Here is a 19442-nt window from a genome sequence, read left to right on the forward strand (position 1 = left end):
GACCTTGGAGCTCTTAAAGTGTTAAGAGATTAAGCTTCTAAAAATGTTAATTACTTGGACCCTTGGAAGATTCAACCACTTGGAAATGCACCTGAAAATTGTCCTTGTTTCCCATACAATGCCACATATTAATCCAACCACCAGCATTTGAAAAGCAATGAGATCTCTTAAGTTTCAAAGGAAGTACCCAGAAAGAAATCTTTGCGAAAGGCTCATTGTGATTTCATTCTTGTATCATGGTTGGAACTTGCCAAAAGTGTCTCAAATCTTGAGGATGTGTTTTCACCAAGATTCGTTCCTCCCACAGCTCAGACAGAGTTACAGACCATTTTGTTGTGTAGCTTTTCTACTTTGGATATACTTCAAATGCAGGCTTTCATAGAGAAAAATAATGCAAGCTTGAAAATAACAGCCCAATAGAAAAGGCTCCAAGACAACAAGAACACCACCAAAGCAGGAGGTTGATGAAAAAGCTACTGGAACGTTCACCCGGCTGTTTCCGTTTATTCTTACTGAAACTAATGTCCTTCTGACTCCAACAGTCCTGATGGTACAATAACCTGCTAAACATTTCAAAATCAATTGCTCCGCATTTGTCATAAGGACTTCTCAAGCATCCTCAAGCCCTTAGTCTAGAAAAATCCATAGTTTATTCTAAGAAAGATTTAAGAAAAACTTTGTCTTAGATTTCTATCAAGAAAGTAATGTTTGGCTTCAGAGTGAAAGATTTCACGGTAGGTTCCCACAGTGATAAAAGTCACACTAATGTTGCCTTTTGAACTTAAAAATACCTCTGTATGCAAATTACCTGTCACATGAACCTCATGTGACCCAAACCTCACAATTTACATTAATCTGAAGTTATTCGTTTTGTCCCAACATTCATATCCAAGTCCTCTAGCCCCCTTTGGGGAAATGCTATAGCCCTTTCCCACCCTTACTTCTGGGGACCTCCTAAGGGATACCCATGCATTTGATGAAAAGAGATCTTTAGGAATGGAAGGAAAATAGGTCACCTCCACACATCAGAAGCACCTGAGCCTCCTTTCTGATGCAGAAAAAAGGGAAGGACAAAAAATAAAAAATGTTTCAATTCCAAAAGCATTACTTAACACCCGGTATATAATGGTCATTGCACTAGATGCTATAGATACTGAAATTAATACAGTAAGACCCCTGTTCTCAAAGAGCTCACGGTCTAGTAGGGAAAACAGGCATGTAAATTAATATATGTATCAGCATTTGATAATTGAGGCATGATACAGCCTAAAGAGATAATTCTAAGGAAGAAATAACTGTTTTAGCAGGGGCACCATAGGGAGACTTCTCAGAGAAGATGAGCATAGGCCTGTGCATTGAAGAATGACTAGGAGTTTATCAAATACTTCCAAGCAAAGGAAATTTACCACAAAGCAGAAAGATGTAAAGCACACTGTATTCCTGGGACTAGAAGGACATTGGCCTTGGCCTTCTGGAAGATTAACTGTAAATCAAGGAGCAGGAGATAATGCTAAAGAAGTTCTCAGAGGCCAGATCATGAAGAACCTTGTCCACCAAGCTAAGAATCTATGAATTTCACCCTGTGGACTTTGGAAGACACTGAAGCATTTACTTAGAACAATGGGCTGATCAGACTTGGAATTTGAGAAGCGTTCCTCCTCAATAAGGGTGATAGATTGGTGAGTAAAGATCTGAAGATAGGGACACAACTTAGGAGACTGCCCCAGGAGAAAATGGATATACTGAGCCAAAATTAAGAGTGGTTGATTGTCTTCATTTGAAAAGCATTACAGTGAATAGGGATCTACTGAGACTGTGGAAGTGGGGAATTGGAAGGGGGCCAGAAAGACAAGTGGAATCAAAACAAATTCGGTGATCAATTAAATATGAGGATAAACAAGGAGGAAAGCTCTGGCTTGGAGAAATGGATGACTAAGACTAAAAGTACGGAATGGATTACCCTGGACATATTAAGGATGAAGTATCTATGGATGCCCACAGGGCAATTAGAGATCTGAGTCTGCTGCTCAGGGAAGGCATAAGGCTGGACAGGCATTTGGAAGTCTTAATGTGTAGGAGGCAGGCAGACCCACAGATGTAGATGTCACTATACAGATTCCGAAAAGCATGCCGATATTCCTGCTGTTGTTTTGTTCGAGACTGTCTGTTCCTGTTTATGCTTATCTGCCAGAGTGATTGTTAAAAGATCCTCCTTTCACTCTCCAAAGTGTCCCCATTTAAACAATAAAATATATGATCACCCTAGCTAGATCTGATTATCACCCTCAATCTGATTGATTTTTTTAAAATTAGTATTCTAGGTACATTACTCTTTATACACTTATTTCATTTGCAGGTTAAATCATTAACTTATTTATGGTTGTGAGATAATTTTTTAATCTCAGCTTTTCTTAGAGCAAGGTGCACCTGTTTTATCATATGTCTATATCATTAGTTTTCTTCCATAAGCAAAGTCACAGAAAAAAATATAGCATTCACATAGGCACTACTATATATTATAGCCAGTAATTTTGCAATTTATTTATTTATTTAGTTCTTAAAATATTTTATTTTATTTATTTATTTATTTATTTTTAAGTAATGGTGGTTCCTCTGCCATGGAGTCTTTTGCTAAACATTAATAAGCGCCCTCTGGTGTTTGTCAGGAAGAAAAGGTTTTCTTAGAGAGAGGACATCCTCCAGCTGTCTTCCATTGCTTCAATTCAAAGTTTCCATAATAAGTGAAATGAACACATTAGCATTTTCCCTTGAAGGTTGAAGCCAAAGCCAAAAATATGATGTTGTGCTGTTCAAATATAATTCAATTTAAACTAGATCAAAGACCAACTCGTTAAATGTTTTAAAGTTTTAAACTATTGTATTCATATATTTAAAAAGTGGAGAGAGGTGACATGAAGGATAATATTAATCTTATGCCCTGCATCATTTAATTTTAAAATGACCACAAATTTTATGTCACTGGAAAGCCTTAGAATAAGCCAAGAGGAAGATAGGAAGGATGAAGGAATGCATTGGCTCAGAATACAGTTCCCTTCAGAGAGCTCGCTATCTAGGGAAGGGACTGATGGCTGCATTACTGCTGCGCAGGGCGCTTCGTGTGGAGGCAATTTCAGACTTGCCCAATAAAAAGCCTCTAGAGCTTATGCCTGCTATGATATGCTTGCTTTCTTTCTTTTTTGTTTTGTTAATCTTCACCAGAGGATTTTTAGAGAGTGGAAGGGAGGGAGAGAGAGAGAAACATTGATGTTAGAGACACATCCATTGGTTGCCTCTTGCACGCACACCAAACCTGCAACCCAGGTACCATCCGGTGCACAGGCCAACACTCTAACCACTGAGCACACCAGCCAGAGCTATGATGTGATTTCTGCATTCTCTTCCCTGACCAAGGGCCATTTGCTTGGGTTAGGCCTGGGAAGTATAAAAACATTCCAGGTATAACCATGGCATAATCCACTGGCTAAAACCAGGTGAAAGGAGAGAAGTCTGAAATGGCCACTTTTCTGTCCTGGGGCAACTGCGCAATGGTTACCAGTGGTCTGCGTGGCGGGTCACCCCGCAGTCCATTCAGGCGCTGTAGCTCTTTGTGACAGAGCTGAGCCAAAACAAAACCACACCACACCAGATGCGGCAAGTGGGCATCCAACCAAGTGTCAGACTGAGGTTCTCCTCCTCTTAAATAGGACCCAGGAGTCAGCCTTTCTAATGCCAAAAGGAAGTACCCGGCCCCCACGCCTTGCATGCAGACAAGTGTCCTGGCCTTGAACCATGTCTTAGATCAGCTTCTGTCCTTGCACACACAGAAGCATGCACATACACATGCGCCCCCACACATCCTTTCTTCAGAAGCCACATTTGGGTTGGGATTTCATTTTAACAAATGTTTCATGGGCACTCCGAGACAGAAGCTCCCGAGTTGAGAAATGGAGTCAGCTTCCCGGAGAAGAGCGCCATTCGCTCTGAGCCAAATCTGCCTGAACAGTTATTTGTGCTCAAGTGCCATCGCTGTTGATGGGAATCTGGAGTGCAGCACTGAAAACAGCATTTAGCCCAGTGAGCCTAAGCCTTTGAATCTCTGCGGTGATTCAGTTTCACCAGTGATTGGACCACCCAGGAGCCACGGATGCATGGAGCATTTCAAGATCTGCCTGCTTTCTTGACAATTTTCCCTTTGAAGCTTAAAGCTCTTGAGTGTCCAATGTCAAACTGCTCAGCACACTTGGGAAATTTCCTGGTCTGTCATCTTGAGATACAGTAAAAATTCAAAGGGTAAATTAGCTATGAAAGCCAGCTGGTTTGGGTTGAGCTGTGACTGATGGCAGAGGAATGCCATCTGATTTTGCAGCATTCTGTAATCCTAAAGCTGGTCATCACAGTAGCCTTCATGCATGGTTTCTGGGACCATTTTATATGTTATAGAACTTCCCATGTCAGGGAAATTTCCGGTTTTGAAATACATTATTCCCACCCACCCCCACATATACATATACATATACAACATCTCCTTCTTCTAAATTTAATCCAGTGTTTACACGGATTATTTATAGGAAAGTCAAGCTTCAAGAAAGAGCCAACTGGCTGAGAAGGAAAGTATGGATACCATTAACCATGCAACTCAGCTCGTAGAGCAAGCCCACGACATGAGGGATACAATCCAAGGTAAATATATCCTCTTCTGGTTCAGCTCCATGTCAAAGCATCATTTCTGTTATTAACAACAATAAAAACTAATAGCTACCGTTAGTGCTTACGATCGTGCCAAGAACTGTTGTTAGAGTGCTATAGGTTTGAACTTATATGAGGTCTGCATTTCAAGTTTGTTACCTGGGATTTCTGAGCACTCATCCTTCCTTACAATCTGTAAGTTTTCAAGAATAAATGTACAGAGTCACCTACTTTCCAGGCCTTTTACAGAAGGGGAATGCCAAAATATCTTTTCGGCAGAGGAAATCACATGCCATGGTGTCTCTAAAATGCAGCAGTTGAACAGGATTCACGTTTTTCTTAATGACTGGCAGCAAAAACACTGCTTTTAGAGGGGCAGTAAACTGTCTACTAACCCAAATGGCCCTGAGCTGTCTCTGACGCGCTTTCGCAAGAATCAGGCAGGCAACATGCTCTGGTCCCCAATCCAGACAAAAAAAACAGGGAAGGGTGTATGTGCGAGATTTCTTGGCCCAAAAGCTTGTGGTAATTTGACCTTTCCCCTTGAAGGTTCACTTACTTGCGCTCTGGCCTCTGGTAAATACAGGTTGCATTTTAAAGCCTATTTTGATGGTGCATTGAAAATCAGCCTTCATTTACCAACAGAAAACAGGCAACTTTGTTCTAAGATAAAGAGAAATTCCTTGGGTTACAGTCTGCTAGGAAGCAGTGTGTGTGAGTTCCCATCGTTTTTATTATCCTATATATTCAGAGCTGGATGACAAGACCAACTGCACCCCAGGGCACAATGGCAGTAAAGGGACCCACAGTGGGAGATTCATATCTTTATACTGAGGTATAGGGGGCATATTCCAAGAAAATGGATATACTGAGCCAAAATTAATCATTTGCTATATTTCCTTTGGTGCCTATAATGCACAATAAAACAAATGGCATACATTTGAAACACTTCCCACTCCCATCCTAATTATTGCATGCTTTTGCATCTCCCAATAAAATACTCTTTTTCTCTAACATTTTAGAGTTAGTATTGATTTGTTCTAAAAGTGAGATTAAGCCTAGATTAGCTGACCTCATCTAATTAAGGAATAAATGTCCCTCTAGGTAGCAAATAAAGCCAGCGTTCATCCTAGTAAGCCATTCAGAGAAAATAAGTTACTTTTACTTCTGTAACTCAAAGTTTTATTCTATAGCATTTCATTAGGAAAGTTTCGAAGCCCTCTTATTTAGAGAGTTTCTAAACCCTTTCACCCAGCGATTTTTAACCTTTTTCATCTAATGGCACACATAAACTGACTACTAAAATTCCGTGGCACACCAAAAAATATAGGATATATTTTTGCCAATCTGACCAAAAAAAAGAGGTATAATGTTGATTCATTCTCACCAGACAGCTATTGCCATCTTTTTACTTGACAGTTTAAGGAAAAAGAGGTCCGTATCCCTGACTAGACGGGTATTGCATGTTTTAAAAATTCTTGTGCACACCCGGTGCTGTGGCACACAGGTTGAAAATCACTGCTTTAAGCATAAGAAAAAATGAAAAAAAAATTACAAAAGAATGTAAATGGGAAACTAATTTCCATCAGTTTTTACCATTTTATAATAATGTATGAACAGTCTCCAAAGACCAGTGGCAAAAATGCTATTGTCTACATTTCCTTTTTCTAATCTCTTCCAGAAGTGGCTAAAATAAAACAGAACAGAATTGTATGTATAATATTTTTATCAAAACACCAAAGAATTAGCCTTGCAAATACTAGTTGTAAGGGGGGGGGGCAATGTTTAGTTTATTTCAGGAGTTAGTGTTTTAGACTTTCTTGAAAAGTGAATGTTTAAATCCCTCCATAAGTTTTTTTTAGCATATCTTGGTGTCCCTATAATTTTCTGAGTAGTATTTCTAGTATTAAAACGTCTTTCCTCATTTATCTCCCTTTCTTCACAATTCAGGAATGCTGCACAACACCACTAGTGTGTCATTCCTATTCCCAGCCATCTCTAAAATAACTACTGGAGACCTTCAAGCTATTAGCCATAGAAAATACAAGCCCTTATTTGGTATAACTTGTGACAACAGTGTTTGTCTGCCAAACCACATATCACAGTAAACCACAGACACACAGTTTCATTTATGCCAAGAAGATAGAATGCTTCCTCCTGGAGCTCCTATAGCACAAGTTGGCAATTATATAATTTTCATCTGATCATCTGTAGTAGAAACAGGGAGTCAAAGAACTATTCAGCTCTGCTAATATTTTGGCAACTCATTTAATCCCTCTGAACCTCAGCAGTCCTCCAGTTCTAAAATTCTCCATCCTACTTCTGGACATGGGGTGAAAATGACCCAGAGTCAAAATACCAACAGTCATATACAGAAGACAGATAGCAATTGCAAAAAAAAAAATTCATATGAGAAGAAATTCACAAACCTTTTTGGTATATCTACTCTGTAGAACCATCTGAAAGACTCACTTGAACTACAGTATACTCTAATTTTGACTTAAAGCCTTGGTAAATCCTTGTCTAAAGTATGATTAATATCGCCAATGTATCCTACATATGACAGGAGATACCTCAGAATATTTTCTCCAAGTTATGTATTTTATATAGAAGGTTGATCAAAGACTGCAGACTTGTGTGCCTTAAATATTAATGTTTTTGAACCACTATGTAAATGTGATTCAAAAACCAGACACAGGTTTCCATGAAATCAGGGCAGGCATTGTGTTAATCCCATTCCCATTCTGAAGACCCCAAATAGGAAGCCAAGAGGAGTGATTTCCTCAGGTTTCACTTCTCCCTGGAATCAACATTGAACTCAGATGCTGGCATCAGTATTTGCAGTGTGGACGTCAGTAAGCCCGTCCTCCCCCGTGTTTTCAATGGCATCGCTGTAAAAGGCCCAGTCATCTCTCCCCACTGCCTTCTCTCATCATATCCTTCCTTTCAGAGATCAACAACAAGATGCTGTACTACGGGGAGCAGCAAGATCTTAGCTCTGAGGAAATCTCTGAGAAGCTGGTGTTGGCCCAAAAGATGCTGGAAGAGATTAGAAGCCGTCAACCATTCTTCACTCAACGGGAGCTCGTGGATGAAGAGGCGGACGAAGCCCATGAATGTAGGTCCATTCAGCTCCTGGAGCCCAGCACATGTCTGCTTTCTTTGTGGGTCCAGGAGAGGACATAGAGACACAGGGAAATATTTGGTCAAAACAGCCAATTCCCAATATTCACAGCTATTTGGAACTTGTGTGTGTCCTCAGGGAATCATTCAGCACAACTTGACTATATGACCACGATTTTTAGATCCAGGCCCAACCTTAAGCTTTTGAGAAACAGCTGAGGTTCCATAAGGAATCTATAGAAATTTTACTCCTGAAGAGAAAAACAGGGACTTAGTAGTTGATGAAAACATGAGAAATGGAAAGGAGGGCTAATGGAAACCAATTCTCAGAACTACAGTTGAGAAGCCAGTAAAGTACAAGCTCAGCAACATTCGTGTTCTGAGGTCCATGAATGCCTTTCAGTGGCTTTTAACCTCAATGGGAATTTAACATTTCCTTTAATGATGCATGTAGACATCAAATCAGAATAGTACTAGTGAACCTCTGAGTTAGTCCCTGTATCAGTTATCAGTTACTGTCTATCAATCCACCCAAACATATTCATTTAAAACAATAACCATTTATTTACCATGATTTCATGGGTTGGCCACTTGGGCTAGATTCACCTTGGACAGCTCTTCTCTGCTTCAGGAGCCATGGTTGAGCTGGCTCACATGTATGGGGCCTTAGCTGAGGTGGCTGGGCTTCTCTCTCCATGTCTTAGGAAGGTAGCCCAGGATTGTTCGTATGATGGCTGCCTTCCTAGAGGGCAAGAATAGAAAGTGTAAGGTCTCTTGAGGCTTATCCTTAGAACCCAACAATACCATATCCATTCTGTTGGTCAAGACCTGCCCAGGTTCAAGGAGTGAGGAAATAAACTCCACTCTTGATAGGAAGAGTTGCAAAGCATTCGTGTCCATTTTAATCTACACAATCAACAAAAGAAGCAACAGGTTTGCGTATCATATTATGGCTATTGCTGGTATCTCGAAACATTAAGCTCATCAATAATTCAAAATTACAGTGGTTATTAGTCCCATCTCTAAATCTTGTTACTTAATGCATTACTAAAGAAGCACATATATTACCAAATTGTTTTTTAATATATTGGTCTCCCTTGTAATTGTATGTATTTTACTTTATGCATTTTAATAAACATTTTAAGAAGGGGTCTGAGGGTTTTACTAGATTACAAAGGGCCCTGCAGCACAAAAAGGATTAGGAACACCTGCCCTAGATCATTTTCTTGCAATTGTCACTATCAATTTCTGCTAACAATGAATGTGAACACTCTAGAAGAGGAATATTCTCAATATAAGGCAGAGTACCATGGCAGACATATAAAGTCATAGAAACAGTGAAACCAAAGTAGAATCTCAGGCCCCATGTCTGAGTCAGGATGAAGCCAGCAGTCAGAAAGGCTGAAGTCTAATGTTACAGTCAGATACTTCTATGTTCTTTGCCTTTTTTGGAATTTAATAAGACTTCCCTGGAGAAATGGGACTAGTGAAGGTGTTTTCAACCCCTTTCTTTACTCAGCCATGAACTTTTGTCTTCTGTTCATGGTGATGAAAGAAAATACAAAAAAATTGAACACATCAAATTGATATTCCCTGAAGGAAACGTGGAATGAAGACACATAGTCAATGCATGCAACTTTGATCAGAAAGCTAAGACACATATACCATTACCATTTAATCTTCTTCCCACCCAAAATAATGATTTAGATTTGACCTAAAGGAGCTAACTGGGGAGAACAGAGAAAATGAGTGGTTGTAAACATCATTTGTCAGTAACACACAAGATAATTTTCGTTATTTTAATAATAAGACTGTAATATATCCAAATCCATTTTATATGGTAAAATTAGAAATAATCTGGGTAATAATCAACATAGTATAATTGCATGGTTTCCACATAAAATGTAATCTCAATAGGAAAGCTAATCAAACCCTCCTTTTGGCTGACTGCCATCCAGGGGCTCTCAAATCCTACAAAATAGTATTATTTTTACTTCAATATGAAGCATGGACTTATTTTGTGATCAACACCATCCATCTTTATTGCTTTTGAAGGCATGGTCTGACAAGTTTTTATCTCTGCTAAATGCTGGACGGAATGGGAAGAGACAAGAGAAGCCCAGACTGAGTTTCCATGTCATTTTTCTTCCAGTGTTGAGCCAGGCTGAGAGTTGGCAGAGGCTGTACAATGATACCCGCTCTCTGTTTCCTGTGGTCCTGGAACAGCTGGAAGACTACAATGCTAAGTTGTCAGACCTTCAAGAATCACTTCACCAGGCCCTTGACCATGTCAGGGATGCAGAAGACATGAATAGAGCCACAGCAGCCAGGCAGCGGGACCACGAGGTACAGTGGACGACTCTAACTGGAAATACATTTCAGGCATGAACAACACAAATGTATGCCAAATGTATAGCTGGTATACAATTTTTGAAAATACTGGTACATTTAAATATTCATATTTTTAAAATATTTTTGCCACTGTAATTTGCTGATGTAAATGTGTACACCTACAACCAAATGGAGGCCGTTAGAATTTTTTGCCTTTTGCATTGATAAGAATGCAGTCGTTCTTGGTGCTTGGGTCCACATGTCTGAATGTGCTGCTCTTGCAAGTGAGAAGTATGGCACTATTTCTATGCCTAACTTTTTCTTATATGGAGAGCACTAGAACACCAAATCAGCTCAACATTATTTTCATGTAAGGATATGTGTAAATTCTGGAAAGGCGTGGTAAGTAAATCTCACAGCCAGGCTACTCAGCAGCTGCTGACATAGGGTGTCTAATTCAGGCCAAGGTCATGCAAATACAAAGAGATGAGGAAAATCCCAGATGTGTCCATAGCTTGCAAAGGCAGTTGTCCCTATGGGGCCAGAATTTGTGCATGCCCACAAATTCAGGGCTCAGAATTGTTGTGGTCACATGTGCACTTCAGGCAATGCATGCAGTCACAGCCACCACCATCAAGGGCCATCATCTGATAGGAAGACATGTGTATCTTTGGACATGCTTATAAATATTAGAGTGAAAAATAGGAAACAGCTATGAGCAAACTCATTGATTCAATTATGTTTATTTTATGGTTGGCAAAATCGGCTTAAATTAGGCTCTCTACCCTGATTTTCAGTCATCACTATCTCCCAGTAAGTCCCTATAAAATGTCCTAAATAAAAGTAAGTTGTACTTATCACCACCAGTTTCTAATAGCAGCAATACCTCAGCCAATAATCTATACTAATAAAAGACAAATATGCTAATTGACCATACCTTCGCTACACCCACCGGCCAATCAGAGCGACTATATGCAAATTAACCCAACCAAGATGGTGGTTAATTTGCATATACTAGCTGGGAGCGAAAAATGAAGACAACGTGGAAGCAAAGCGCTACAGAAAGGAGCAAAGTAGAGGCGGTGAAGACAGGAACGGAGCCAAGGCGGCGGAGGCGGAAGGCAGGAAGGAAACAGGCCGGGTGGTGGAGCGGGAGGGGAAACAAACCAGTGCGAGGCAGAGCAGGAGCGAAGCCCACCTCAGCAGGTTTCGCTCCCTTCTCTGCTTCTCTCCAGTCACAGGAAGCCCTATTCTTGCAGGAATCTTCCTGCAACGGGCCTCTAGTCTATATATATAAAAGCCTAAGTGACCATCCGACCCTTTGACGTCCAATGGTAGCAATGACATGCACTGACCACCAGGGGGCAGACGTTCAATGCAGGAGCTGCTGAACTGCTGTGACTTGGCAGCTGCAGTTCTCAGGTGACACACCCAGAACCAGAGAGGAGGGAGCCCGATTCTGGGGTGTGTCACCTGAGAACTGCCCTCTCAAAATCCAGGACCCCTCAGGGGATGTTGCATGGTTATTTAATAAACCAGAGAGCCGGTTTCAGCTCCATCCCTGCAGGTCAGGCTGAGGGACCCCACCTGTGCATGAATCCTTGCACCAGACCTCTAGTTTTTAGAATGATGATGGTCATATCCTTTGTTAAGTAAATGCATGATTATCTTACACAACAAAATTTTATAAGTATAGCACAAAATAATAATTTCCTCAAGTAGATTTCAAGAGAATTTCTGGGCTTCATCCTTATTCTTGAATTTCTCCTCTTTTTCACCTCCCACATCTAGTCAACCACAGGTTCCTGCCAATTTTACCATTGGAATATTTTTAGCTCTTTCTATTTTCCATTTCTCTATAACTTCTCTAGTTTGGGCCTTCATTTCTCAACCAAAATAGCTTCCTCTTGTCTCTCCTCCATTTTTGCTCCCTTCCAACCCATCTTCCACATCCTGCTAGAGTGTTCCACCTAAATCTCTGACCATTACCTTTTGCTCTTTCTAAAAACCTTCATTTGCTCCTCACGAGAGTGCCTTTGACACTACAGCTTGTGAACCATTTAGTGCAGCGATTTTCAACCTTGTACATCTCATGGCACACATAAAATAATTACTAAAATTCTGAGGCACACCAAAAAATATATTTTGCCAATCTGACAAAAAAATAGGTATAATTTTGATTCATTCACACCATATAGCTATTGTTGTGTTGGCTGTTGTCTTTTTTCTTCTTTTTTTTTTTTTTTGACAATCTAAAAGAAAAATAGTGACCCTGACTGAAAGTCAGATATTGTATTTTTCAAAATTTCTTGTGGCACACCAGTGTGCCTGCCTCAGCACACCGGTTAAAAATCACTAACTTCGCAAATCAAAATAAGTTTTGAATGCTATAACCAGCATTTTTTAAAGGGGGGGTAATAAATAAAATAGAAAACATCCAAGTACATAATCTAGACTAAGGAATAGTTTCACAACATTTCTACTTTAGTTACATATGTTTACTGGATTGCGACATAAAATACATTTTTTACTGTGGGTTATGGTCAAAAACAAGTGAAAGACACTGTCCTATAGGAAAGTCTATGCTGTTTCACGTGGCATACAGATGCCTCTCTGATGGGCCCAGGCCAGCCTCCTCAGCCATACCTCTTGCCTTTTCCCTGCTTCACACGTTCAGTTCAGACAATCTCACGCTACAATAACCCCATGTGCCTGGCAGCAAACTTCTTCTCCTTGATACCTGGGTGATCCCCCGGTTTCGCCTCCTCCATGAAGCTACCCCATCCTTCCACCTTCTAGATGAGCGGGAGCTCCTCTCCAGCAATCCCATAGTGTGCCTTATGCTTATCTCTTTCTGTATTGTGACCATCTGTTAGTGGATCTGTCTCCCCCACTCAACCAAAGCATTTTAATTTTATTAATTATCATAACCCCAAAATCCAGTCTTTATACAAAACCAAAAAAAATCATTTCGATGTCTGCTAACAGCAGCCACAGATCTAATAATTACATATTTACCTCACTATACTACATCCAACACCAAAGGGTAGCAGCATGATAAAAATATTTTTCAGATAAATATAAAATTTTATATTTCAAAAGTAGGTTAAATACTCTTTAAAAAGCACTGTTTAGAGGGTCTTATAAGCCAAAGCTCTGCCTTCCCAGGACTGTTTCTATAATTTATTTTAGGATCAGGAAACCTTTTTTTTTGTATATGTGCAATGGATACTTAGCATGCAGAATAGTGCTAATTATGTCATTTTCATAATTATTTTGAAAACTTTCTTTTGTTCAAGTTGACCCTCTTTCTGTAGGAATATCTTTATTTGTTTCAAAGCTAATTTTATTCATTCTGTCCAACGGTATATATGATAAGTGGGGAAACCCCTTAATTTGAAATATATTGTTTTCCAACTACTGCAAATGAACTTGCCATGCAGTGCTGTGAACACTCGGCTCTGAAGTTTGGCTATGACCTTGGGGTGTTAGCAGTGTTCGCTGAAGGTGACCCAGACTCAGGGCTTCCAGATGGGGTTTTAGCTCAGACTCTGTCAAAAGAAAACTGCGCTGATAGAGCTAATGCCAACCATTTTTCCATCTCCCTTTCTTATATACTTTAAAATATTGCTTTTGTGCAGAGCTGTATAAATACTGCTCCTTATGGAGATAAGAATAATTAACCCCAGATAGTCACATTGTATTAAGCTTGATGGATATTGAGGGGAAATTGGTATTTTTAATGTCCTTGCATTAAGTGGATGTTCAAATGAGATTATTTTCTGTCCCTAGACCTTTATCTTCCCCTGTAGCAACATATTTGGAGAAGATGGACTCCATCTCTCTTTCCACTAAATCAGGAAAGACCTCAGGAAGTAAGGAAGACATTAAGATAAACTTAAGTTTTAATGAATGTCCTACTATATCTGAGCTTCTGTAATTATTTCTAGGATATCCTAGATTGTACCATAGCTTATATATTTCAACCCTAACTTAAATTAGCATTTTCAAAGTAACTTTAACTCATTTTTTTCTGATTGTAAATTAATTTTTTACTTTTCTCTCTTAAAGTTTCATTCTTGTTTGCTTTCAAACTCTGAATTCACTTGAAGCTCCATAATATTTCTTCAGAATCACAACACCCCTGTCCAACAGTGAAGGTGGAAATTATAACATTCATTAAAAAATATATCAGTGCCCTAGCTGTTAGGGCCTAATTGGTTTGGCTCAGTGGATAGAGCGCCGGCCTGCAGACTGAAGGGTCCCAGGTTTGATTCCGGTCAACGGCATGTACCTTGGTTGCAGGCACATCCCCAGTTGGGGGCGTGCAGGAGGCAGCTGATCAATGTTTCTCTCTCATCGATGTTTCTAACTCTCTATCCCTCTCCCTTCTTCTCTGTAAAAAATCAATAAAATATATATATATACATATATATATATACATATATCAGCAACTTAGGCAGGTTCCCTCCTCAAAAATTCTGAGCATCTAACATAATGAGCTCAGAATGGGAGAAAGCAAAATCACAATTTTGTGCTTTAATAATAGAGCTATTTTAAATTTTACAAAGGACATTAAGATTATTCTGTATATGCTTTATTCCTACCCAAATGAGCTATTTGTGCCCCAAGTTAGCACATGATACTTTTCTGAATTAATTCATTTTCCAATTATTGCAAATATAGAGCCTACATTCAATCCTGTCTTCATAGTTCCACTTTACATTTATGGAGAAGTGAATGTTAGCTCTGAGATGATGATGTTTTAAGTATTAATCTACAAGCTTCATCGCTCCCAAGGTGCCTCCTTTGTTATATCTGTGTCATGGTGAGGAAACTAAGCATTCAAAGGGTAGAAGTCCCCAAAGTCGCACAGCAATTAGGCGGTGGGGCTGAGATTGGAACCCGGATCTGTCTGGGGCAAGGACAACGAGTGGACATTGACCACTCTCTGATGCTTTCTCTAAAGCCGCCTTCTCTTCTTCTGTCCTTTACTCTTCTTTCCTACAGAAACAACACAACAAAGTGAGAGGACACATGGATGGGGTGAATGCCTCCCTGAGGACATCTTCAGAGTCTCTGGTAACGCCTCGTCTGACTCTTGTAGAACTTGATGAAATAATAAAGGTAAGGACACATGTGACCTGTTCAGGTTTGTACTGATAGCAGATTAGAACAGCAGCTCAGTGCCACAGAATAATTGAATCCAATTCAAATCTACCAATTTAGCTGGCGTTATAAAACTAAGATCAGGTGACTAAATCTTTCAGTTTCTTTTATTGAATGGTGGCCACTAGCCATATATGGCTACTTAAATTTAAATGATTTAAAATTAAATTAAATTAAAACTTTAATTTCTTAATTATGTTAGCCATAGTTCAAGTGCTCAATAGTGCCACGTGTGATCACCATCTCAGTCTTTTAGCACCAAACTCCCTATCTTCCTCTCCATCCCTATTCCCTTGAACACGTGTTCAACAAGCTTTTTCTCCAGTCCACCTCTGTCATCTCTCTTATGGCCATACTCTGGTCATCAACAACAATACCTTCTCCCAAACCCAGTTTCAAGCACCTCCCACCCTAAGCACCATCTCTTATCTTACTCTACAATTCCCACTCCAACAATTCTCTAGCCACATGGAGACCTCCTCTACTTCATTTATCCTCTTCTCCTATCCTCTCTTCCCTCCTTAAGCAGCTAAAATTATCAATATACTCATTCTTTGCAAACACCCTTGACTTCCATACTATGCCCCTACTGTACTCACCTGAGAATTCTAATCCTATATCCCCAATAAACCCAAGTATACCCAGCATCCAGTGCAGCCAACATGACTGGTGGGAAACCCACCTCCTCTTCTATCAGTCTGGCTGGTGAATTTGCTTCATGCTTCACTAAAAAATTAAGAACAAAGAGAACCCACCTCGTATTTCCTCCCTAAATCTACCAGCTCACCTGTATCTGTATGCAGATGTCTACCTTCCTTCCTGAAATAAATAATAAAGTGTCCCTTCTCCGGATACAGCCTCATTCCTCCACCTGCTTTCTTTATTCTATCTTTCCTCACCTTGAAGACAGGGCAGTAGGGTATGGCTCCCGAAAGCATACAATCTCTCTTCTGATTCACCCAGTTCTTACTCTTCACTGATCATTACTGCCAACATACAGACCTGCTTCAATAGCCCTTGTCTTTCAAAAATTAAAAAGAAAAAAGACCTGGCTTACATCCCCTCTAATTTCCACCTCAATGCTACTAGTATTCTCAGCATCACAGCAAAATATCTTGAGCCATTTAAAGTTACTGTTTCCACCCCCGCCCCCCCCCCCCCAGCTCCATGCTGTGTATTGTACTCAACCCACTCCAAATGGGAGCCCCTGCCCCTCCACCGAGGATGTGCTTGTCCAAGTCACCAGCAACCTCAACATAGCCAAAACCATGGCTGCATCTCTCTCCTCAGCATTCTCAGCCTTGCACTGCTAACCTTCCTTCCTTATTTAAAGACCCTGTCGTGGCTCCTCCGATACCCCACTTACCTGGCTCTCCTCCCGCTCATTGGCCATTTCTTCCCAGCCTCCTTTGCTGGCTTCACCACTCCACACCCTCTCAGAAACAAATATTTGAGGCTCTGCAGGCTATATGCAACTGCTCTCCCTTATTCTCTTCTTGTGTTTTTTGTTGTTGTTGTTACTTTTTTACAACCCCTTAAAAATGTAAAAAATATTCTTAGCCGGGAGCTATACAAAAAAACAGCCTCAGGCCATACTTGGCATTGGGCCAGGTTGATCCCTGCTCGGGATAATGAATGACTCAGTACTCAGTCATGGGGCCTCTTTTCTATTTATATTCTCTCTCCATTTACTCCCATTGAATCCCATGACTTTAAAATCTAATTATATGTATTATTCCACAATGTATACCTCTGACTCTGATGCCTTCCCTGAGGTCCAAATTCTTACATCTGAATGCTTACTTGACATTTTCAAGTATGAACTCAGCATGGTTTGTAGCAAAATCACAATTTCATCTACCACTTTGATATGTAATAGGCATCTCAAATCTAAATATTCTGAATAAAATCTGCTTTTTCCCTAGTCCCCTCCCACCTCAATACATGGCACAACCCAATAGCTCAGTCCAAAATTCTGGACTCATTCTTGATTTCTCCTTTCTTCTCACTCCCATTTCAGCAAGACCTGTTGGCCCTGTCTCCAGATTGAATGCTTACCCTCTTCTCTGCGACTCCTCTTTTGTCTAAGTCTCCTCATCTCCAGTGTGACCTGCCACAGAGCCTCCTACTGATCCATTTGGCTCTACTCTTGACCCTCAAGACTTATTCTCTATGCAGTTGCAGAACAATCCTTTAAAAACATAATCAGATCCCATTATTTCTCCCACATAAAACCCCTGTGACACTTAAAGTAAGAAACAAGCTTATTTTACCATGGCCCATGAGTCCCTAAGTCACCTCATGCCCCACAATTTCCCTCCCTCACAACACTCAGACAGTTACACTCTAACTCCTCTCTATTTTCTTACCCACTACCATATTTTTTCCTACCTCAGGACCTTTTCACCTCTGTCCTGAAGTTTTCAAATGGCTAGTGTCCTTGTGACCATTCAATCTAAGTGGGCCTCTTACTTTCAATCACTCTCCAACCCATCTGACCTGTTGTATTTTATTCAAAGTACTGTTACTCCCTGAAATTAACTTGATCAGTTATTTGATCCCTTTCTTTATCATCTGTATCTTCCCACCCATTGTAAATTCCTTGAAGGCAGAGAATGTGTCCACAAATATCTATTCTATCTCCTAAAAGAGTGCCTGACACATAGTAGGCACACAATGAATGTTGAATGAACTAATGAATAAAGGTGGAATTTCCATGGCATTTTCTCTGCTTATACAATTAAACATATTTTCTTCAATGTATTGTTCCCCATATGAGCAACCAAATGGCTAGAGGTTTAATACCGTCTTCATAAAAATAAACCCTATATGCCAGGAAGTGTACTATACTCTGGAAATACAAAAATAAACATAGTTTCTATCTCCCAGGATTGTGTAACCTGGTGAGTGGAATATTCAAGTTAAAAGATTACAGTAATGAAATACGTGGCTTAAAAAAAATATGTGGCCATACTGAACTCACCCTGCAGAGGTCAGGGATGGATGGCTTCATCAAGGAATGATCATTTGAGCTGAATTTGGAAGGATGAGTAGAATTTTTCCAGGTGGATAAGACAGAAAAGAAGGGAACAGTATTCCCCAGACAGATAAAATAGTATGTGCAAGGACACAGTGGTCAGAAAAATTATGGAGCATTGAAACAACAATCAGTTACTCAAGTGTGGACCATAGGTGTAGTAGGATGAGGAGTGGTGAGAAATGAAATTCGGTGAGAGGAGGAGTCAATTGATGAAGGCATGCTAAGGAATTGGATTTGCACCTGCAAAGCAATGGCTGATTTTGAGAAGGGAAATAACATAATCAGATTTGCTTAACAGAAAGATCAGCATTCCTTCAGGATGTCAAAGAATGAGTTTGAAGACTAAAAGACTGGGCTCACAGAGAGGAGTTAGAGTTCTCGGTAAGAAAAGGGCTTAGTTAAGGTTTCTTTCCTGGCCAGAGAAATAGGAATCCAACCAGGAGAGAGCAGCATCACAGAAGCTAGCTTTGGTTAGTTTAGTTTTGTTTGCTTTCAGATCAGAGATGGCAGAGCATGTCTGAATGCTAGGGAAGCAATCAGCAGAGAAGAAGGAGTTGACTACGCAAGAGAAACAGATAAATATTTACTTGTATTTATCATGTAGACCTGGCCTGAAATTTATTGAACTTCATAATGATGAAGACTGGAGATTATCTTTTGATACTTCCTGGGGAAAATGTTTTAAGTTTTTCTAAATTCAACTCATTTTTTAAAAATATTTTCTTTAGAATGCATCAGGGATTTATGCTGAAATAGATGGAGCCAAAAATGAACTACAGGGAAAGCTATCCAACTTAAGTAACCTCAGCTATAGTTTAGTCCAAGAAGCTGTTGACCATGCACAAAATCTTCAACAAGAGGCCGATGAACTAAACAGGTAATATCCTGGTTTGAGAAATGCAAATATCTACATGGGCTGGTTAACTTGTTTTTATTCAATTCCATATGCCAGAGTTATTGGGATTCAGTGTTGGTTTGAGGGTCGGGTTTGCTTTTTTATTTGTTTATTGATGGGCAATCTGAGAACCAGTCGCTGTTTATTGTAATCACTTCGGGGAGACAGTTTTTCAAATTTTAAAAAAATCTGCCAGAT

General features: G+C 39.9%; 1 protein-coding gene across 3 annotated transcripts in view; it reads left to right on the forward strand.

Annotated features, from left to right (window-relative positions):
- Window positions 1-19442, forward strand: part of LAMA4 (laminin subunit alpha 4) — a 136334-nt gene that overhangs the window by 65978 nt on the left and 50914 nt on the right. For all 3 annotated transcript variants that reach the window (XM_059700659.1, XM_059700658.1, XM_059700660.1), the window contains exons 10-14: window positions 4569-4680; window positions 7637-7804; window positions 9962-10155; window positions 15151-15267; window positions 19078-19226. In XM_059700659.1, the coding sequence (XP_059556642.1) occupies window positions 4569-4680; window positions 7637-7804; window positions 9962-10155; window positions 15151-15267; window positions 19078-19226 (740 nt within the window). The remainder of the gene's footprint in view (window positions 1-4568; window positions 4681-7636; window positions 7805-9961; window positions 10156-15150; window positions 15268-19077; window positions 19227-19442) is intronic.

This window comes from Myotis daubentonii, chromosome 6 (assembly GCF_963259705.1).
Source record: "Myotis daubentonii chromosome 6, mMyoDau2.1, whole genome shotgun sequence".
Lineage (NCBI taxonomy): Eukaryota > Metazoa > Chordata > Mammalia > Chiroptera > Vespertilionidae > Myotis > Myotis daubentonii.